The 20,747-nt window shown below is 31.3% G+C and overlaps 3 protein-coding genes and 1 long non-coding RNA gene across 5 annotated transcripts in view; 1 reads left to right on the top strand and 3 right to left on the bottom strand.

Moving 5' to 3' along the window:
• The window catches only part of LOC123655281 (SH3 domain-containing kinase-binding protein 1-like), a 41,152-nt gene extending 28,558 nt beyond the window's left edge, over positions 1–12,594 (bottom strand). Inside the window, exons 1-5 of the mRNA XM_045591095.1 lie at positions 12,570–12,594; positions 10,193–10,376; positions 8,344–8,449; positions 6,302–6,437; positions 2,851–3,033 (exon numbers count right to left, since the gene is read on the bottom strand). Coding sequence (XP_045447051.1) covers positions 2,851–3,033; positions 6,302–6,437; positions 8,344–8,449; positions 10,193–10,376; positions 12,570–12,594 — 634 coding nt within the window. The remainder of the gene's footprint in view (positions 1–2,850; positions 3,034–6,301; positions 6,438–8,343; positions 8,450–10,192; positions 10,377–12,569) is intronic.
• LOC123655282 lies at positions 1,034–6,476 on the top strand. The gene is made up of 3 exons (XR_006743373.1): positions 1,034–1,081; positions 1,348–1,429; positions 6,285–6,476. It is a non-coding gene; the product is annotated as an uncharacterized LOC123655282 (long non-coding RNA).
• A 2,142-nt stretch (positions 12,595–14,736) lies between the features above and the next one.
• On the bottom strand, positions 14,737–15,693 carry LOC123655280 (NADH dehydrogenase [ubiquinone] 1 beta subcomplex subunit 2, mitochondrial-like). Its single transcript, XM_045591094.1, has 3 exons — positions 15,458–15,693; positions 15,120–15,246; positions 14,737–14,888 (listed from the first exon to the last, which is right to left on the bottom strand). Exons 1-3 carry the CDS (start codon positions 15,553–15,555, stop codon positions 14,802–14,804), a joined length of 312 nt encoding a protein of 103 aa, XP_045447050.1. The 5' UTR covers positions 15,556–15,693; the 3' UTR covers positions 14,737–14,801.
• A 1,005-nt stretch (positions 15,694–16,698) lies between these two features.
• LOC123654966 (complex III assembly factor LYRM7) lies at positions 16,699–18,456 on the bottom strand. Of its 2 annotated transcripts, none has more exons than XM_045590822.1 (4): positions 18,429–18,456; positions 17,965–18,108; positions 17,723–17,804; positions 16,699–16,904 (listed from the first exon to the last, which is right to left on the bottom strand). In XM_045590822.1, the coding sequence occupies exons 1-4, from the start codon at positions 18,444–18,446 to the stop codon at positions 16,777–16,779; spliced, it is 372 nt and encodes a 123-aa protein (XP_045446778.1). In that variant the 5' UTR covers positions 18,447–18,456; the 3' UTR covers positions 16,699–16,776. The 2 variants fall into 2 exon arrangements, with proteins under 2 accessions (XP_045446778.1, XP_045446777.1); XM_045590821.1 differs by having other exon boundaries at positions 18,259–18,440.
• Between the last annotated feature and the right edge of the window lie 2,291 nt (positions 18,457–20,747).

Below are 20,747 nucleotides of genomic sequence, written 5' to 3'. Positions count from 1 at the left end.
AATTATCTTTTTCCCTACAATACATAAAATATAACAAAAATCTATCTGAAATTTTGTCTGTACGCATATATTTTTTATTTTCACTTTATCGATCGATACCCTATTTAACATTTCGTACAAATTGGCAGTAAGGCCAGTCCTTCCTAAAGGTTAATTATGTTTTGTAATATTAATACTAGCACACAACAAAAGATAGTAATCGACTTGTACCATAAAATGTCTATGAGTATCACACAGATACGACAAGATATGTATGTATGTGTACATATTTATAAACGCTTACAAACATAAAACTTTACATAAAATTTAAGCCTGTAAATATTATTTGCGATACCTTACTTAGCTTGTAACCTTCAAAAGTGTTAATAATATTAACGTACTTTATCGATCGAAAAATTAAGTAAACGATAAAGAAGTTAAACATTATAATCAAAATTGAATGCCTTTACGGTGTAATATTTTTTATATTGTCCTTTTTGAAAGCTATTTACCCCGCAACTTGCAACAGTTTGAAAAGCAATGAAGTACATACATTTTTTTTATCTTTTATTTTCAATATTTATAAAAACAAACATTTATTTTAATTAAAAATCTGACATGGGAACTTTTTCTCACTTTTACTACACTTTGCATTGTAATAAATATTTGCACCCGCTAAAAGCTCCCGCTAAAAGTGCAAATCCAAATATTGACATAAGCAAAGTTTCCCATAGAGAGAACAAATGTGTACACACCTATACATACTTAAGCCGCGTATTTGTAAAATATTCCGACGAATATTGCATTACAAAATTTTATAATTTCTTTAAATACAAAAAAAAAACCATAATAAAAAATATATATTTTCATGACAAAATACCTTATTATACCTACTTTTGTTGGTTACTTGTACAACATTTCACAATAACTGCTTGACAAAACCTAGTTAAAAAAAATAACTGTCATACTAAAATATATTAACAATAATATAAACAAACGAATAATACTCATACGTTCCGTAAGACATGCGCGGAGAATGTTTATCGAAGTTGTCACACTTGCTGTTAACCTTGTGACGATGCGATACCGTCGCAACTTTTACGTAAGTTATCAACTAATCGGTCACGGTTCGAAAGATCGTTTTGTTTTGTTTTTAAATCAATATGAACAAGAACTCAAGAAATTTGGCAGCGGGTGGTTCATAGTTAGTAGTTAGAAGGATTTTAAGAAATTCTATTTCTAAGGTGGTGAAACAGGGAATGAATGTTTGTATGGAATTCCCTCGTCTTTGCAGTTAGAAACGCAAAATTTTATTTTTAGGCTATTGATTAAAAATAACAACTTACTATACTTACGTACCTGTTTTAGCGTTTGTGGGAATTCTACCCTTATGAGGATAAAAAAGAGGATGAAAATTTCAATGGAAACTACGTCATTTTTATTGTTAAAGGTATGAAATTTTTATGAAGCTACTGATCGAAACTGAGACTGACACTCGTTTTAGCGTCTGCGGAAATTTTTCCCTTCAAGTGTTCATATGGAGTTGAAAGTCAGAAAGTCGCGGTTAGCAGCTATCAGAAATAGTATGGAATGATGGTTTTAAAAATTTCAAATGCTTACTCCTAAATATCTATAGACGGCATGGTTATAGGAACGGATATTGAGCACTGACCTTCAACTTTACTCCCATTTTAACCTCTATAAGACATTTAATGAGTACTAAGCACTTACACTGTGCTGTGTGGCTACGGCACTAAAGAATTTAGCCACCCCCTCTCTTCCCGTGGGTGTCGTAAGAGGCGACTAAGGGATAACAAGGTTCCACAACCACCTTGGAACTTAAGAAGCCGACCGATGGCGGGATAACCATCCAACTGCTGGCTTTGAAATACACAGGCCGAAGACGGGCAGCAGCGTCTTCGATGCGACAAAGCCAGTACTGCGGTCACCAACCCGCCTGCCCAGCGTGGTGACTATGGGCAAAACACATGAGTTCACGTTATTTTTGGCGTAAACTTGTGGAGGTCTATGTCCAGCAGTGGACTGTATAGGCTGTAATAATAATAAAAAAATAAAAAAAAGCACTTACACATTTTATTTTATTTTTGTAGTATATTTCTAAAAAGAAGCTACTAATTTGTTTCAATATCAGATTTAATGATTTGATTGAATGAGTGTGGTTAGGTTTCATTTCATTTCATCTCATTAAATTTCATTTTCATTTCATATCAATAAAAAACTTCTACTGAAGACTTGGCTGTATGGGCATAGTTCCCTTTGCCTACCAAAATGGGTGAAGAAAAAAAAACTCTGCTTATATTCTACGGTTGGCGCCATTTTTCAGAAATTTTCTTTTTATTATTTTATTAAATTGCTTCATTTTTTCGCAACTGTATTAAAAATAGTCGTTCAGTACACGTGCGGAACCGTCATTGCAATTTGTTCCGACTGTCAACCCTCGCCTTCGGCTGCGCCTCGGCTCGGGTAGACATTCGTCGGAACTCTTTGCAATGACAGCCTTTCCACACTTGTAATGAAATATACTTTATTTTCCGTTTGCCTGAACGTTGCGTAAAGCGTTCCCCACTCTGTCGTTGAGTTCTCAATATCCGTGCCGATACCTATATTACCTATTTATAAAATAATCTACGCGGACGTTGTCGCGGGAAAGAAGAATAAATAAGAAATAAGAAACATATTTCTTTGTGACAAGTCACAGACATCAATTAAAAAAAAAAAAAAAAAAAAGGAGTTAATTTTTTTGTAATGAATAATAACAAAAAAGTAGAAGACAAAAACTATACATTTAAAAATAAGATTAATTAAAAAGTAAAAAACTTCTAGTAAGTATATGATAAATTCTCAACTCACCGGCCGGTAACAACTGCACGAAGTTGTCGGGGAAGAGTCCCACTCTCCCGTGTAACTCTCCCTTCCACCAGCCGCGGTCGGGAGCGTCCTTCGACACTATGTTCACGATGTCCCCCTCTGCCAACGTGAGCTCATCGTCGTTCACCGCCGTGTAAGGAAACAGTACCCGACACTGCTCCTTTACTGTAACAATTTTTATCTATTATACCACCGGTTTTAAGAATCTTTAATTACTCCAATGTCAATATTATTTTAAAAAATAGAATCATTGACTAATAACGAAGCAAAGCTTTTCTCATTACAATATTATAGTATAGAAGTATAACTGACGTTATGTTTTTAAACTTTTACGGTTACTATAAACACTTAATTTTACGGTAGGTGCCTAAATCGATTGTTTAGAACGCAATTACAACATTTCAACTTTTATAGAAACTTTAAAAGAAAACCTGCTAAGCAAGATGAGAAAAAAAAGTGATTATAGATGACGTATAAGATACGGTCACCAGCCCGCCTGCCCAGCGTGGTGAGTATGGGCAAAACACATGAGTTCACGCCATTTTTGGCGCAAACTTGTGGAGGCCTACGTCCTGTAGTCGACTACAATAGGCTGAAGTGATGATAAAATACATAACTCGATAAGAATCAAAATAGTCTTTATTATCATTATCAAACATCTCGATTCTCAGAAGGAAGATGACTCAATGTTGACACAATTTCTCATAACAGCCAATAAAACTATATCATTGAATAAATTGAATTACATCCCCGTTTAGCCATTGAGACAATTTATATTGATGTATTAACACGAACCAATAAAGACTCATAACGTAAGTGCGTCAACCCAACCAAACGAAAAAAGTGTATTAAGCTTTTCGATTCCGTAAAACATCAAATAGAGAAGACCCGTGCGGATTTAGCTGCGTTGAGTTTACCATTTCGTTGCGTCCATTCCGATATGTGATCTCACTAGGAGATACCCATTTTGACTAGCACGTTGGCGCAGTTTGTGGTGGCCCTGCTATCAGTTCCGCGGGTTGCGGGTTCGATTCCCTGCGTCTGGGTGTAATATTCGTTTAATATCTTATAAATAAAATTCTCGTGTCACAATGTTAGTTAATATACTCCTCCGAAACGGCTGGACAGATTTTTATGAAATTTTGTATGGATATATGGTAGGTCTGAGAATCGGCCAACATCTATTTTTCATATCCCTAAGTTATAAGGGGTGGAGAGGGGATTAAGTGGGGTTTAATAAAATATATAGCAAAACAACGTTTGTGTTGTCAGATAGTATTTATATATGTATTAGTTCTATGTATATTAATAAATAAAAAAATATATTTAGCTATAACAGTCGACTGTTACCTATAACAAGCATTAAGTTGCTTACCATAGGAACAGACGACCGTGTGTATGTTATAAGATATAATTATATAAAAAAATAGAACGAACGTCCACCCTGAAGCCCTTGTTTTTTGTATGTTGCCTACCTTAGAAACAACCGATCGTATTTGTATGTTAAACTTATTTATTTATTATTGTTATTATAATTTTATGACGATAGAAAAATTCAGGACGACTACATAGTCACATTATTTTAGCCTCAACCTAGCATGCTCTTCAGAAATAGTACGTAGTTTTGCACTCACATTGTTCTAAGGTGTGTTTAACTACTGCTAACTAAATTTTAGCAAGTGAAAAGAGCACAAGAAGACATTTTAACATTTAGAAACTTTAAAAGAAAAATGTTGTTAAACAAAATGAGCAAAAAAAGTATTTTATACAAACGAGTACATTAGAAAACTACATTACTTTAACTGGAATGATGTCAACTCGCGGACTAGTTTTGATAAGAAAATCTTTTAAGTTATTGTATAAATATAGAATTTATTTATTTCGCCCGAATAACATTTTTAATAATATTTACATATAAATGTGTGTTATTATTTGCCTTTATTTGTGAATGTTGGAAAAGTTACTACAGTAAATATTAATAATTTTTATAAAGTTAAAAATAATTATCCTAAGAAACATTTAAGTATTTTTGACATTTGAATTTGTATTTACTTGACTACCCATAGACAACTGTGATGACAAAATTTGATCTACACTTATTTTTAGTGAATTAAAACAAATACACGACGTGTTTAAACTTATCTAAAAGCATCAATTGTTTAATTACAATAATATTTTTATATTGTCGTATTTATTAGGTGCGGTAGTGTAATAAAGTTGAATAAATAAACAATTAGGCAGCAATTTCAGTAATAGTAAAAGATCGGATCGCCTTTACAAAATACCTAGGAAAGTACACGTGGTGAAAGTTGAGATTCCGTAGATAAATGCATCATGTTATCATAAACGTTACAATTTTTCACAGTATTGTCGATTGAGATATGGATACAGATCGAGATAAACTTTCTATTTTCAAATCAAAACATAATTGCATAAGATATGTAATATGTAGTAAAATTAAGTAACGTTATTTAGTATTCTAAGCCTGCTTAAATAACATATAACACATAATTTGAAATCCAAAAAAAGTTTAGACATATGGTTTCGGAAATGAGGAGACATATTATTACTGTTTACTCCTAGACGAGTACTTCGAAGTAAGAGAAGTTGTTATTGACTCCAGGCACGACAATATATTGTTTCATAAATTTATATTCGAGAATTCAATATCGTATTTAGATATGTATCAAAATACATAAAGCCTACATTTAACAAAACTTTTTAGTGACATCGAGGAAATTTTTGTGATATCGGATATTTTAAATATATTGAATTATATTTTACTAACCGCCAACCCGCATTGGAGCAGCGTAGTGAATTAAGCTCTGATCCTTCTCCTACATTGGAAAAGAGCTTTATGCCCAACAGTGGGATATCACAGGCTGAAGCGTATATTGCACTATTTCATTTTTACTACAATTCTGTAAATATTATTTGTAATATTAATAGCGACAGCTTAATAAACCATGCCATCAATCGAGTTTTACTAACAAACCCTCTAAAGATACATTAGGCGTTTTATGTATTACTGTTAAAAATCTTTCCGCTATTTCGTAGGAAATAATTTCAGTTATTCCAATAGTATACTTTTCCCACTACGATCCACTTCCACCACGTTTCCACTTCCACGTTTTCGATGCCACTTTAATACCAGTTGGTACTAACCAACAGGAAATACCCAAATAGAAAATTAATAAATTAAAACCTTATAAAAATTCGTTTTTATATTTTAATGTTCACACGGGGATTAACGCGAACAAATTTTTTTAAGGTAAAATATATTACCTTGAGGCCTGACGTTTCGGCCAGGTTACACCAGCCGTGGTCGCAGGCAAACAAAAAAAAAGTTCGTTTTGTTCACGAAAACCAATCGTTATTAAATACAGGAATCAAGACCCAAAGTAAAACCTCCCCAGATATGTGACAAACTCACCGGGCTTCGGAGGTAGAGCCGGCGCGGGCTCCGCGGGCGCGGGCTGCGCGGGCGGCGGCTCTAACATCACCACGAAGTTGGACGGGAACACGCCCGACCGTCCCGCGCGTCGCCCTTGCCACCAGCCCTCTTCCACCTGACACCACCACGTTCAATAATAAATAAATCTAATATATAAAATTTTCGTGTCACAGTGTTAGAGGCCAAACTCCTCCGAAACGGCTTGACCGATTCTTATGAAAATTTTTATGCATATTTGGTACGTTTGAGAATTGGTCGTTTACTATTTTTTAAACCCCTGATTTATAAGGGAGCTACCACATTTTTTTTTTTCATTTCTTTGGTATTTATTTTTACTTTTTGTATTTTTGATTTGGCATTGAAAAATACATTCAAGCCTAAATTTTTATCCTTCTACCACCAACACCTATTTTTTAATAGCGTTTAGCGGCAAAACAACGTTTGCTGGGTCAGCTGATATCTATATAAAATACCTCATACGGTCGTCTGTTCCTAAGGTAAGCAACTTAATGCATGTGTTTAACAGGCAGCAGTCGGCTGATGTGGGCTGATGTACATAAATGAGCTATTTTAGTGTATAACCTTATCTTTACATTTACACACATGAACACTTCAATTCCAATTTATTATTTTTTATGTCCTAAGGGTTTGTGTTGAAGCGTCCAGAAAGTAACCACTCTTTTACCGATAACACCGCCATAGTACCTACATATTTTTGTTTTTCTACCAAATTTTTTGTATGTAATATGGCTTTGTGGGTGTGTAATAAAGTATTTATGTGTGTATTTGTATTATATTTTTTTAGTACAATCCATGGCTGTGACGCCGCGTTGGCGCAGCGGTCAGAGCCATGGATTGCGATTACCGTAGCTTATAGACGTCTGTAACACCAGAAACATCGCAAGGGCGTTGCCTACCCTATCCCCAATTCCCCCAGAAGTTCTGACCACCTTACTCACCAATAGGACACAACACTGCTTGAAACCAGTATTATTTAGCTGTGATCTTCTGTAAGGTAAAAAGTTATGATGGATCATACAACGTAGGTCGCCAAAAAACAGTCAAGTAAATATCTATTATTAGAGATAACCCTAAAAGTACATGTCAGACCTCGATCAAATTTAAATTGGACCACATGACAAGCACTAGCTTTCGATTAAAAAAAAATAATCATTAGATAAAGTCGGTACACCCAGCAAAACGTAAAAAAAAACAGTCGAATTCGTTTTTTCGAAGTCGATTAAAATAACTAGAACTAATATACCTAGTCTACAACTTTACCTTAATATTTATAGGTGCGCATGAAAATGTACAACTTTGTAAATTTGTGTATATATCTGTATAAATATGTTTACGTATTTGTATTTGTATGTGTATATTTACGTATATTAGACCACCTCATGTCCTTTGCTAGAGGTTTTCAGGAAGAGATAATAGTGAAAAAAATCACCTTTTATAACATATATTTGTTTTTCTTCCATATTTTTTCTATGTAAAATGTCTTTGTGGGCGTACAATAAAGTATGCTTGTATGGCAAAGTCTTGTATCCGATAAAAAAGTTTTGAAACAAAAGAACTTTACAAATTTGATTATACTTATCGAAATTAGCGCGTTCCGACGACTCATCAGTATCATAACACTATATAGTATCGATAATAAGTAATAGAATCATATTTATAGTATATAACCGTTTTATTATGATCGTTGTTCGTCTAATCTATTCATCTTCCGTCATAAAGTCTAACAATAACCTAGCTAAGTCCATAGCTTTTATTCATCAATAAAGAGTGGTACAGTCATTTTACAGTTTGTAATAAATAGTAAACTAAAAAACAAAGTAGTAAAAATAAATTTAAATATAAACATGAACCGCATAGTTACGCTCGCGTATAATATAATTAATACAGTGAGAGTTTAGATGATTACCTATTACCTATACCTATATACCTAAGCCACGTGTCAAAAAAAATTTAAAATTAAAATAAAAGTAACATATAATAAACCAAAATGCAATACATACCTCCCCTAGAACTTCCAATACGTCTCCCACACACAACGGCAACTCATCAGGATTGGCTGGCTGGTAGCTGAACACTGCTCGGCACCGTCCAGGTACCGCACCCGACCTACACAATTGTAAGAACTTTGATGACAAAGAATAATATTAAAAATAAAATTCTTATATTCTTATATTAATAGTTATCTATTTTTTTACATATTAAAATATTTCGGAGACAAAGTTTTTATACAACTAGGTATGTATACTAAAAAAAACTATTAGTGAGTTTAGTATCTTTTAAAAGTCGACGGTTTTTTATAAATTTAAGTTTGGTAAGCTAAGTTATTTTTAAGATACTCACTTTATTTACAAAACATCGATTTCATTAATTGAGAGTGTTAATATAAATGTGAAAACAGAAAATCACTTGCTTCACAGGTACAATAAGAATGGAATATACTTTTATTTTTTAATAAAACACTTTTTTCGGATTTTATCGCGGTTTATTGTTAACTTTTGATTCCCGACGTTTCGGATACTTTACAGCAACCATGGTCACGGGAGGACTGGTTGGACCATGGTTGCTGTAAAGTATCCGAAACGTCGGGAATCAAAAGTTAACAATAAACCGCGATAAAATCCGAAAAAAGTGTTTTATTAAATGAGTAAAATTCGCGTAAACATTAGAAAACAATACTTTTATTTTTATAAAATAATATTAATATTTTGTGTAAATTAATTAAAGCTCATATTTAACAGCAAAATTGTATCTAAGAAACCCACAAACTTGACTAAATACAGCTTATAAGCATTATCAAAACCTTATCTAAATTGATAAGATATCATGTACAATCATTATTCTACTAATCCTGTGATATTTAGGAATCAGTCATTCAAATTAAATAAGTAATTGGTAATTTAACACATAAAATATGTATTATAAAAATATATATATAATTATTTTTTTATCTTAGGAAAGAAAAAGACTAAAAGCGAAATAAAAACAAATTTGAAGAAATTCAAAATAATGTTTAAAATTTATAATTGTCGTCTATCTGAATTTCGAAGTTTTCAAATATAAGTTACTGATAATGTTTATTAGAATGAGGTGAAAGAATGCTTTTTCAACTCAAGTAATAAATTATAAGTTTTGCTTTTACAGGTTGTAAATAGAAATAATGGATAGCTAAACAACAACTTACTTCATAAAACCGATTCATGATATATATTACATATGAAACGATACATATGATATGATGATATGATACATATGAAATATATTTATTTTTGGTTGATTAACCTTATTAAACTGAGGTAGAGCACATCATTAAATATCCTACTCAAATTCTGGAGCAACCGACTGGGGAAGTCAATCCTCAATCTTACAAACGGTCACAGCTACGTAAGAATACTTTCAAGGCGTGTTGTGATCCTGTGGTGAGTAAGGTGACAAATAATCGCTTACCATCCGGTGGTCAGGTGAGCCTTACGCTTGTTTGCCAACTTAGTTGTTTACAAAAAAAAAGTATCACAATTTATTTGTTTAGAAATTACACATATTTTGCAATCAATTTATAATTCACTCTTTGTCTTTATCTGATTTAATAAAGTTTTTTTATTTATTATTGTAATTTCTTTAGTCTGCCTGAGACACTCCACTTCACAATATAGTAACTTACTTAATTACTGAAATGCAACCTAGAACGTAAACACTAAAAATTTACAATTTACTTTTGAATTTTTTTTTCTTGTTTTTGTTGAAGACCAGTGAGTCATGTGTTTTGTATTACCTAAGGGATTAAAGCTTCATACACTTTAATACTAGTAAAATCATAAATTATAAACAACGAAAAATAAAGACTCAACAAACCTTGCATTGTTAGGTTCAGTCAGCACTGACACAAAATTATCAGGAAACATTCCACGTCTTCCTCTTAGCTCTCCCTTCCACCAACCCCCAGGTAGTCTCTCAACGTCTCGTATTATATCACCTGGTCTCACAGTCAATTCGTCTGGTTCTAATGCGTCATATGCAAAGTTGACCATACAAGACACTAAAAAGAATATATTAAGCTTGTTAAATTTATATTATAATACTCTATTCTACACATTGTTAAGACTTATAGTTCCTCGAACAAAAGCTCTAATAAGGAAATCTATAATATGACCCTCTTTTATGCTCATATGCAAAACTACAAAACAAGCACAATATGAAATAAAATTTGCAACTCAAACTACAAGACTTATGATTTAGACCACTTAAAAGATTGTTATATTTGATTGTTTATATACATATATGGTCTAGAATAGAAGGTCTATCATAGAAACACCATCAAAGGTTCTCTATCAAACTCTTAAGCTCATACAAATGATTGCATTGTATTGGTGGTTGAAGAACTTAACTTATTTTTCCTACTCAAAACTTAAAAGAAGTTAAGAAAAATTTATGCTAAGGACACACAGTGGCTGGAATACAAGATATCCTAGACTTTAAGCATTTTAAAACATTAAAAAGCTTAGTTTAGCTAAAAACAATATCAATAAACAGACTGAAAAAAAAAACAAAATCTAAGCAAAACTTTGAAAACAATCTCAAAATCTTTTAGCTTTTGATTATGTTATTTACAAGTTAATAATGTTAGAGGTATAGAAAAAAAGTGACACTGGAATGCTAGACCAATAAAGATTCATCTTGTTTCCAAGTTACATTATATTATGTGATGTAGTGACCCTAATAGAGACTAAAAAACTTAACTAATATACCAATGAGATTAAAAGAATTTTTCAATAACTGGTAATAAAAACAAAGGGAAAATGTACAAATTATGTCTAATGTTTCTTTAAACTATAATTGTTAAGCAAAAGTGTTTTGTTATCAAATTGACTGTTAATCAATTAAAATGTTATAATAAATTACAATGTTAGGATGGTATAATCTAACTAATCTGGTAAGATATCAAATGGTAAGACATCTGGTATGACAGAGAAATAAATATTAATAATAAAACAATATAGGTTGGCAATCTATTAAATATGCATTATTATAATAATGATCTCAAGAAGTACACTTCAGATTTTGATCAGATTTAAATGAGATTACAGGTCAAGCACTAAGTTTTGATTAAGAAAAAAATTATTAAAATCATTTCAACCATTAGAAGGTATAAGGTAACACAGAAAAGAAAAAAAAAGTTAATTTGAGAACTTTTCATTTTTTTTGAATTTGGTAAAAAAAAAAGAAAGTATTATCAATCAAGTAAAATATTATTACCAAAGGATTATTATCTTATTCAATAATTCAAAGTTTTTATGTTCTGACAACCCTGATCATCAACTACTAACTACTAATTTCAATGCATTATTTATTTTAGTAATAAAATAAAATGTGAAAAATTTTAATGTTATCTATGAAATAACAGTAATAACAATTTTATTTCAAATTTGAATAAAATTATAATAAAATTAATTCAAGTATAATTTTAGCACAATATTAAAACTAAACTTAGTAGAATGTATTTAAAAAGCAGAAGTTATGACACAATTATCTACATAAAAATAAATTAGAAATAATATTTAGTGCAATTACAGATGTATGAAAATTTATAGCTTTGAATAGTATTTGTTTTGATATTATTGATATCAAATCGCTTTGTTAAAAATAATCAAAACAAATTTTATCAGTGTTATATATAAACTATAGATATTTTAATTAAGTTTTAAATCTGTTATGAACATCAAAATAATAACAATTAAACAAAAAGCTATGGCAAATAATGATTTTTTACATTTTATAATTTATTGAACATTATAAATAAATAACATTCTTAAAAGATCAAGATTAATGTAAATAGAAACATACTTAATATTTTATACTTGTTTAGTCATGCAGAATTGTTTAAGTTTTGTTTATTAACATTAGCATGCATATGACATCACAATGCCATAAAAATGATTCATACTATATGACAAACTTGGCAATACTCAATAACGCACATATGTTATTTAAGTATCTTTAGTATGTATAAGTTAAAAACCACAAACTTCGAAAGAGTACTGAATGAAAACCAAGTACGTACTTCCGTTACGGAGCAGGTGATTGACCTGCGCGGCGAATTTAATATTTAATACACAAACGTAAAGAAATATAAAGTAAGGTGTTGTACTTCTACCTAAATTATGTCGTAAGGTACAGTTACCCATATACAAACAAGACCTAAGCATTACTAGGACTGATGACGGGTACTCACCCTTTTGATTAGCTATAGACTCCATTTCAAAGAAACTTTGTTTAAATCACATTATCTCATTTATTCAACTACGTTTTGACAACACACGCACAAAATTGTGATAAAAATAAATTTTATTTAAATGGAACGAGGGCGACCACGAAATATTTTCGATTCACGACTCACGTCAAATCACACTATAATCAGAGCTCAACACAAATCACAATGTTGCCAGTTTGTAAATAAGTGTTGCAAAACTGACATCGGTGGATTCGGTGTTGCTACCAAATGCCAACAAAAAATTGGAAGATTGCTGCTAAAATAAACCGTAGTAACTAATACTTTAATCTGTGAAATAAACGAAGCCAGTCATTTTGGGTTGAGCTGCCAAGATTTTTACGTCTTTTTCGTGAATTAAACACGAAGAGAAGTTGAAATGTTTATTTCCTAGTTGCAGTTCAAACAAAAGGCGTAATTTGTACCTTTGGTGTGCTTAGTTAGGTTAGTGCTTATTTTTAACCCAGCAAATTCCACATGTCACCAGGCTTTAGCTCATAAACTTTAACAGTTAGAAATTTCCACAAATGATGTACTTCTTTTGCCGCTATTACAACAAATTCTAAAAAACAATAAAATAAATAGGTATTTAAGGCTCCCATACAATAAACATGATTTTTTTTTGCTCATTATTGTTTGGTATTGACAACGGCAACAGGTAAACGCTTTAAATATTAACAGAATATTCAGTTATATATTCAATTTAATAATAAATAATTAAATTAAAATAAAACAAATATTTAAGTGGGGCTCCCATACATTAAAACAGGATTTATTTGCCGTTTTATAGATAATGATACGGAACCCTCCGTACGCAAGTCTGACTCGCACTTGGCCACGTTTTTATTGATAGATAGATTCCAGTAGTTTGCCTACTTTTTGATTTAATTATGTTTTCATCATTATAAAATAAACAAATTAAGTTATTTGTACTATGAGGAAAGAATTTTTTTTCATTTGACATTTTGACAATTGACAAAGTATTACTATACGTATTAATTCTTCAGCAGTCATAATGGTGTACCATTATGACTGCTGAAGAATTAATACGAATTTTAAAAATGAAATTTCAATTTTAAAAACACGAACGTAAAACTTACTAACTCACTACTTTATCACAAAAACACGCGCAACACTAATGGAAAATTCCATACGGTTGTGACGTCATGAACGGTCGTGTTTATCCGACGCAGGCGCTGGCTCTGTATTGGATATACTGGCGATAAGGACTCAGTCTAGGGATGGGAATTAGCATTTATAGTTGTCCGTACAAAAATAACTAAATCACTAATTTTTTACAAAATATAGATTTACAAAGAGCAAAACAACACGTTATTAAATAACAATTACATACTTAATGTACTTTATTTTATTCAATAACTTGGTATTTAATATTATATAATATTTTTGTTTATGAATATTCCATATGTTATAAATTTTAACATTATGTCTCATCACTACAGTCGGATAAATACGACACAGGCGTTGGAAGTCAATACACTTTCTCTGGGATAATATTAGTGAATTTACCTTAATTGAAATAGTATTTTATTTTGTTTTTGGATATAGTAAATTTGAATTGTAACACTAATTAAAAGGTTAAATAGATAAACTTTCGTAAAAAAAAATTATTTTAGGCTAAAACATCATAATACGTTTTTGTGTCTGATAAATCCGACTCAGGTGAAATGACACCGAAAGTTTTTGTCGGATAAATCCGACTTAGGCGTTGAAAGGGTTAATGGCCATTATTATTAAGCGTCCAACCCACGGAGGAGCAGCATAGTGGATTAAGACCCGACCATTTCCCCTACATTTTGAAAGAGGTTTATGCCCAGTGGGATGTGATAGTCTGAATCAACAATTATTTCACAATTATCCTTATTAATTAAAAATTACTTCATCATGGAGTCTTTTTGTTAAGATAAGCCCCTAAAAGTGTTGCTTGGATCCATAGTTTAAGACATAGAAAAATTAACACTAACATAATATGGTACAGGGTTGCTGGGCAGAAAATATTTTGACACCCAGCAAAGTGAAGCAGTTCAACTAGTTGCAGAGTTGATAAATAGACATAACAATTTTTACTTTCTGTGTTAAGTTAATAGAGATATTACAAAAAATTACAAAATTAAATAATAATATTTATTCACAAATTATATTACACTACTAACAATATGCCATGTACATTTAAATTTAATTTTTTAGTGGCCCTGCGGAATCCGGAGGAACACCCAACTCTTCATCCGTCCAAGTGATTGGATCTATATATGGCCAGTCACCCTGCAAAGTTTCCAAATATTAACAATAATAATGATAATAAAGATTATTCAAAACTACTGATTAAACACTATTAATATAAAAAAAAAATTATAAATATTTTTGACATTTTATATATGTACTTAAAACATAGCACAGATTTTATACAACCTATAAAATGTAGTGTCTGTTACAAAGCATTTTTGTCAACAAATAAATAGCACTTAAGCACTAATAAATCATTTTATTACTCACCAAAATGTGTTCAGGTTCAGTGGCAATGTGGTATAGAATCCACCACCAACATATTCCTCCCAGAACTTCGGCTAAGTAAACTATTTTCTTAGATGGCGGAGGAGGAGGAACACGGTACACCCAAGCACTAAAATTATTATATTACTTTTATTAGCTATTGAAACCAGGTTTTATTCGATCAATTTATCATAGTATTGAAATACTAATGAATGATACTAATGAGGTACTAAATATATATGCCTTTTTATGTACTGTAACCTATTTGTAAAATAACGTTTCAAGATACTTTTAACATCACAAACTAATGACATAACAAGTGCTCATAATATGATACGAACCCATGACTGCCATTCCTCTTTACTTGTTTTATGTTAGAAGTAGCATCTTTTAGTGATTTTATGAATAAAGCCCTTGTTAACAATGTACGGCCTAACATTTTGCAGATATTTTTGTTGTGACCTTATGCTGAGGTTGTTATTAGCACCTAAATCAGAAAATGTCAGAAAACCTGAAAAACGAAAAGACTGTCATAAGATTAAGACAGCTGACTGAAAGCGGTTTGACATTGTCATGTTAATTTTTTTATTTCCGACATATTCTATAATGGCTAAAGCTTAATTTATACAGCCATATTATATCAGTCAGTTTTAAGATTCAAGAATAAGTATGTAAATAAGTTTTATGTATGATTTTAATGTATATTCAGTATGTGTCTATGCATACTATAGTTTAGCGAGTATCTATACTAATATTATAAAGAGGTAAAGTTTATATCTTTGTTTGTATGTAGGGGCTAATCTTCGCAAATACTGATCCGATCATGAAAATTCTTTCACTAACAGAAAGCTACACTATTCAGGAGTGACATAGGCTATATTTTATTGTAATTGAACAAAAAAATTCAGTAAATAAGAAAAAGATTAAAATATAATATCAAAATGGTAAATAAACTAGCGCCATCTATCGCTATTAGAAAACAGTTTATTAATCTTTTGACGTTATCAATTTAGTCTTATTTTAGTCTATTGACGACGTTTTCTCGATTTTTGATAGATGGCGTCCCGTAGAGCAGCCCGACTGGGGTAGTACCTCGACCTTACAGAAGATTACAGCAAAATAATACTGTTTTCAAGCAGTATTGTGTTCCTGTTGGTGAGTAAGGTGACCTAAGCTCCTGGAGGGATTGGGGATTGGGTCAGCAACGCGCTTGCGATACTTCTGGTGTTGCAGGCGTCTATAAGCTACGGTAATCGCTTACCATCAGGTGAGCCGTACGCTTGTTTGCCGACCCAATCCCCAATCCCCCCAGGAGCTCTGGTCACCTTACTCACCAACAGGAACACAATACTGCTTGAAAACAGTATTATTTAGCTGTGATCTTGGCTTGGCTTGGCTGCTCCATATTTTGAGCAGGAAATTCTTGCTGTGCCCTACCTCAGTTTATAATATAAATTTAAGAATGTTAAAGAATTGAAGTTTGATTTGTATGTCCTAATTGGATCCGGTATCATAATTAAATTAATTCAGCCCAGTCACACTTTTATGTCACTGTTTATTTTTAATAAAATTAAACCATTAGTAACAAATAAATAATATAATTTAACAAAACATTTTACAATCTACTTAACACCTATTCTACACTAATTAAATAACAAGATTATTTATTTTTATTTTTTGCAACGTCTTGACAGCAGGATTGGCCTCTACTTATTCCATCTACTGGTATAGCATTATCATTGTATGGTATATTATCTAACTTGACAGTATCTTTTGTGATTTTAGCCTCTGAAACAATCATATGAAATTATTTTATAGATAGATATCTTACACAAGTATAATATTTTGTTATTATTAAGTGTTATATTTAGATATCTTACACAAGTATAATATTTTGTTATTATTAAGTGTTATATTTAGTTTTTTTACTAACTACCTGTATTGACCACTGTGATACTAAATGCTTCATTAAAAAAAATCGAAATAAAAAAATATACATTTACAACTCTCTTCCCGTGGAAGATATGCCAACAAGGACAGTAACAGTCTGTTCTATTGAATATTTTTTTTATTCATCTATCCAAAACTTTGATTTACAATACTTAACCAAAATAAAGTTACTGGACTGTTAACATATAAAATTAAAAACATAAAACATATGTAGTTGACAGGATTAAATTAAAAAATTCAATATATTATAACATTAAAATTTTTGTTTTTAATGCAATCTTCTGCATACTTCTAATCAGATTAATTATTTTATTTAAATATTTATAGTGTTATCTATATTTTTTACATCACATTTAAAACAAAAGGGTTTTTTTATATTTGAATATAGACCTGCTCTTAACAGCCCCAGTAAGATATGATTCATCAGACTGGATTCATCCTGTGCCTGGGGTTGAAAAAAAAACAATCCACAAACACAAACTCCTCAACCACAATGATTAACTAGCCTATACAACAGATTAGTATGGTTGAACTTGCAACTGCTAGCATTTCAGTCCAGTTATAACCACTGGACTAAAGCATTGTACATTGACCAGATATAGTTTGAATTTTGATAATAATTAGATTAATAATATTGTTAAGAAGTAAGTCCTTACCAAAAACCCCAGGTTTTACTTCTCTGGCTTGAATAACTTGAGTTCTTAATTCCCTTTCAACATCTTCCCCAAACTTAACCATCTGTGAAAAAATTCCATTGTAAAATCAGAACAAAAACCATACACATTATGGTAAATATAAATTTAGCCAAACTATATAGGTATTTTTATATCACAGCAATGTTTTAGTGTTTATTATTCTGGTTAAGCTTTTCTTTTATTTGTAGTATCTCTTTACTCACTGCTTTTATTGCTTCTTCATCCTTTACATATCTATTTTTATTATATTCCTCATTAATTTTTAGCCGTGCTGCAGTTAAGGCCCGTTCGTCTCCTTCAAAAACTCTTAATCGGGTTCGATGCAACTGCTTAAAACTTTTGAGAACCTACGAAAATAATATAAAATTATATATACATGTAAAATAATAAAGACAAAAAAAAAAACATAATATTTATTAACAAAATAAATTATTTTTAACAAAATGACCATATATAAATACTAATGTTTATTGATTATTGTGATAAAAGTTAGTTACCATTCTCTTTAATGAACTCATATTTAATTATTTGTATATTATTTTGTTACAAATAAAAATAAGTAGTTTGTATTTTACAAAAGGAAAAAGTTAAAATTAGTCATTTTTAGACTTCATAGTTCATAGGTTGCAAATCTAATTGCTATGTAGCTTGACATTGACATACTCACCGATACCAGAGCTGACATAATTTCATTTTTACGCATCAAGAATCGAGTAAATTTATATATTTTTTAAATCGATAGAAAACTACATCGTTCTGTATATAAAATATTGTATATTTAACAGAAGTAGGTCACAGCAGGAATTTCCTGCTCAAAATATGGAGTAGCCCGACTAGAGAAGTCAGTTTTTTGTAAAAAGCTGAAATATATACTCTATCCGATTTTATTTAGCGCTCCTCCCATTTATCCCCCTGTATTTATTGTACTAACCTGCTCAAAATATGAAGCAGCCCGATTGGGGGTAGTACCTCGATCTTACAGGAGACCACAGCTAAATAACACTTTTTTCAAGCAGTATTGTGTTCCTGTTGGTGAGCAAGGTAACCGGAGCTCGGGGGGGGGGGGGGGTTGGGGATTGGGTCGGCAACGCGCTTGCGATGTTTCTGGTGTTGCAGGCGTCTATAAGCTACGGTAATCTCTTACAATCAGGTGAGCCGTACGCTTGTTTGCCGACCTAGTGATATACAAAAAAAATTATGTCGTAAAGTAAAAAGTAGAGAAACATTACTCTTTTTACCAAATTTATACGATGTAGTTAAGTACATACTCATAAATTTATTATTGAGTTTACATTCCTCGAAGAAAACTAACGCAAAAACAACCAGATTTCGTTAAATTTATTTATAATAACGTACAAAATTACAAATTATAAGGTTTTTACTGACGATTTTTAAACATAGGCTTTATTAAAGTTATATTGTTTCAATCGGAGGATTGTAGGTATTCAATAAAACAATGTATCATTAAATACTAAATTAGACATGATTATCATCATTTAGTCTTGAATCGGTGTCAAACAATCGAAATACGTTAAACATAATAGGTACTATGGTATCGGGTTGTGTTTTTACGACGTGTTCTCAAAATGTAATATATATACTCTTTATCTAAATCAAAATCAAAAACAGCTTTATTCAAATAGGCTCCAAGAGCACTTTCGAATCGTCATTTTACAAATTAAAACTTTAAAAATCAATTATTATATTTGTCGAATTAAAGCTACCACCGATTCGGAATGTAAATTTTGCAGAGAAGAATCGACAAGAAACTCCGCAGTTACTCCTTTTAAAAATAATCTATAAACTATGTTTTAGTACAAAATTAGTAACATGTTACATAAAATACAGCGCCACTAAGTCCACACATCTTTATCAACTATGTAATAAATAAGCTTTATCTCCTATTATTATTTTTTATAAAAACTTTAAATTTATGTTGAGACAATTCCAAAATCGTTTGTGGGATTTTATTATACATGCAAAGACCATGACCCAGAAAGGAAACGTTTACTTTCCGCAGTCGGAAACTTGGAGTTACAATTTTGTTATTCCGTCTCGTCTTTACAATGCGATTATTACTATTTGTTTCAAAACAATGAATATTTTGGTGAATATACATAATATTGTTATAAATATACTGCGACGCAATTGTTAATATGTCTACCTTTTGGAAAACATCCCGTAGGGAGACTCGAGCTCCAAGATCGTAATTGCCACGAATAGCCCTTTATTATCGTTCAACGATAAATATCGTCTCAATATCTGCAGCATTAATCCACAGTAACAGGCCGTAAGACATAACACTATGGAAATAGCTAAAATATATTAAGCGTGCAGTTGCAACGTCGGTCAGTTGTCGTACTTTTCTAACTGCGAATGCTGCGGAGCCGAGTCTACTATTCAAGGATGACAAATGGGAATTCGACTGAAGTTTTGAGTCCAAATGTATCCCTAAGAAAACTGTATATATATATTATATAATTATAATATTATAATTTGGATGATTAACATTAGGTAACGAAAACACAACGCACTTGGTTTTTTTGGTGTTCAAAACTAAGTTGTTTATTTTAAACCAATCTCTTATTCACGACATAGAAGTGTTCTCGTCATCATAATTTACTTTTTTCCTATCAACTTTAAATATTAGAGAAGTGTCATCTGCAAATGGCAAAATATCACAAATATATTTAGCATAAAATGGCAGATCATTTATATATATTAAAAAAAGAAATAGACCCAGAATCGACCCCTGTGGAACGCCCATTTTTAGCACAGATCCAGAAGACTTCGTTCTGTTTATTGATACGTGTTGAATTCTATTAGATAGATATGAAGCAATTAGATTGAGAGCTTTACCATTAACGCCGTAATACTCAAGTTTACTTAATAAGATCCCGTGGTTGACGCAATCGAATGCCTTTGATAGGTCACAAAATATACCAATAGCATTTTGTAATCTCTCCCAAGCGTCATATATATGTTT

The sequence above is a fragment of the Melitaea cinxia genome, chromosome 7 (assembly GCF_905220565.1).
Source record: "Melitaea cinxia chromosome 7, ilMelCinx1.1, whole genome shotgun sequence".
Taxonomy (NCBI): Eukaryota; Metazoa; Arthropoda; class Insecta; order Lepidoptera; family Nymphalidae; genus Melitaea; species Melitaea cinxia.
The sequence above is the reverse complement of the archived record's forward strand: the minus strand, read 5'-3'. Positions and strand labels throughout refer to the sequence as shown.

Excerpts from the sequence above, each read along its gene's own strand:
- LOC123654966 (XM_045590821.1), bottom strand. The coding sequence starts at position 18,279 with ATGAGTTCATTAAAGAGAATG. Across the intron at positions 17,805-17,964 it reads ATGAAGAAGCAATAAAAGCA|ATGGTTAAGTTTGGGGAAGA; the intron begins GTGAGTAAAGAG and ends ATTTTTTCACAG. Across the intron at positions 16,905-17,722 it reads AGTAAAACCTGGGGTTTTTG|AGGCTAAAATCACAAAAGAT; the intron begins GTAAGGACTTAC and ends TGATTGTTTCAG.
- LOC123655280 (XM_045591094.1), bottom strand. The coding sequence starts at position 15,555 with ATGTTAGGCCGTACATTGTTAACAAGGGCTTTATTCATAAAATCACTA. Across the intron at positions 15,247-15,457 it reads AAGAGGAATGGCAGTCATGG|TGCTTGGGTGTACCGTGTTC; the intron begins GTTCGTATCATA and ends TAATAATTTTAG. Across the intron at positions 14,889-15,119 it reads CTGAACCTGAACACATTTTG|GGTGACTGGCCATATATAGA; the intron begins GTGAGTAATAAA and ends GAAACTTTGCAG.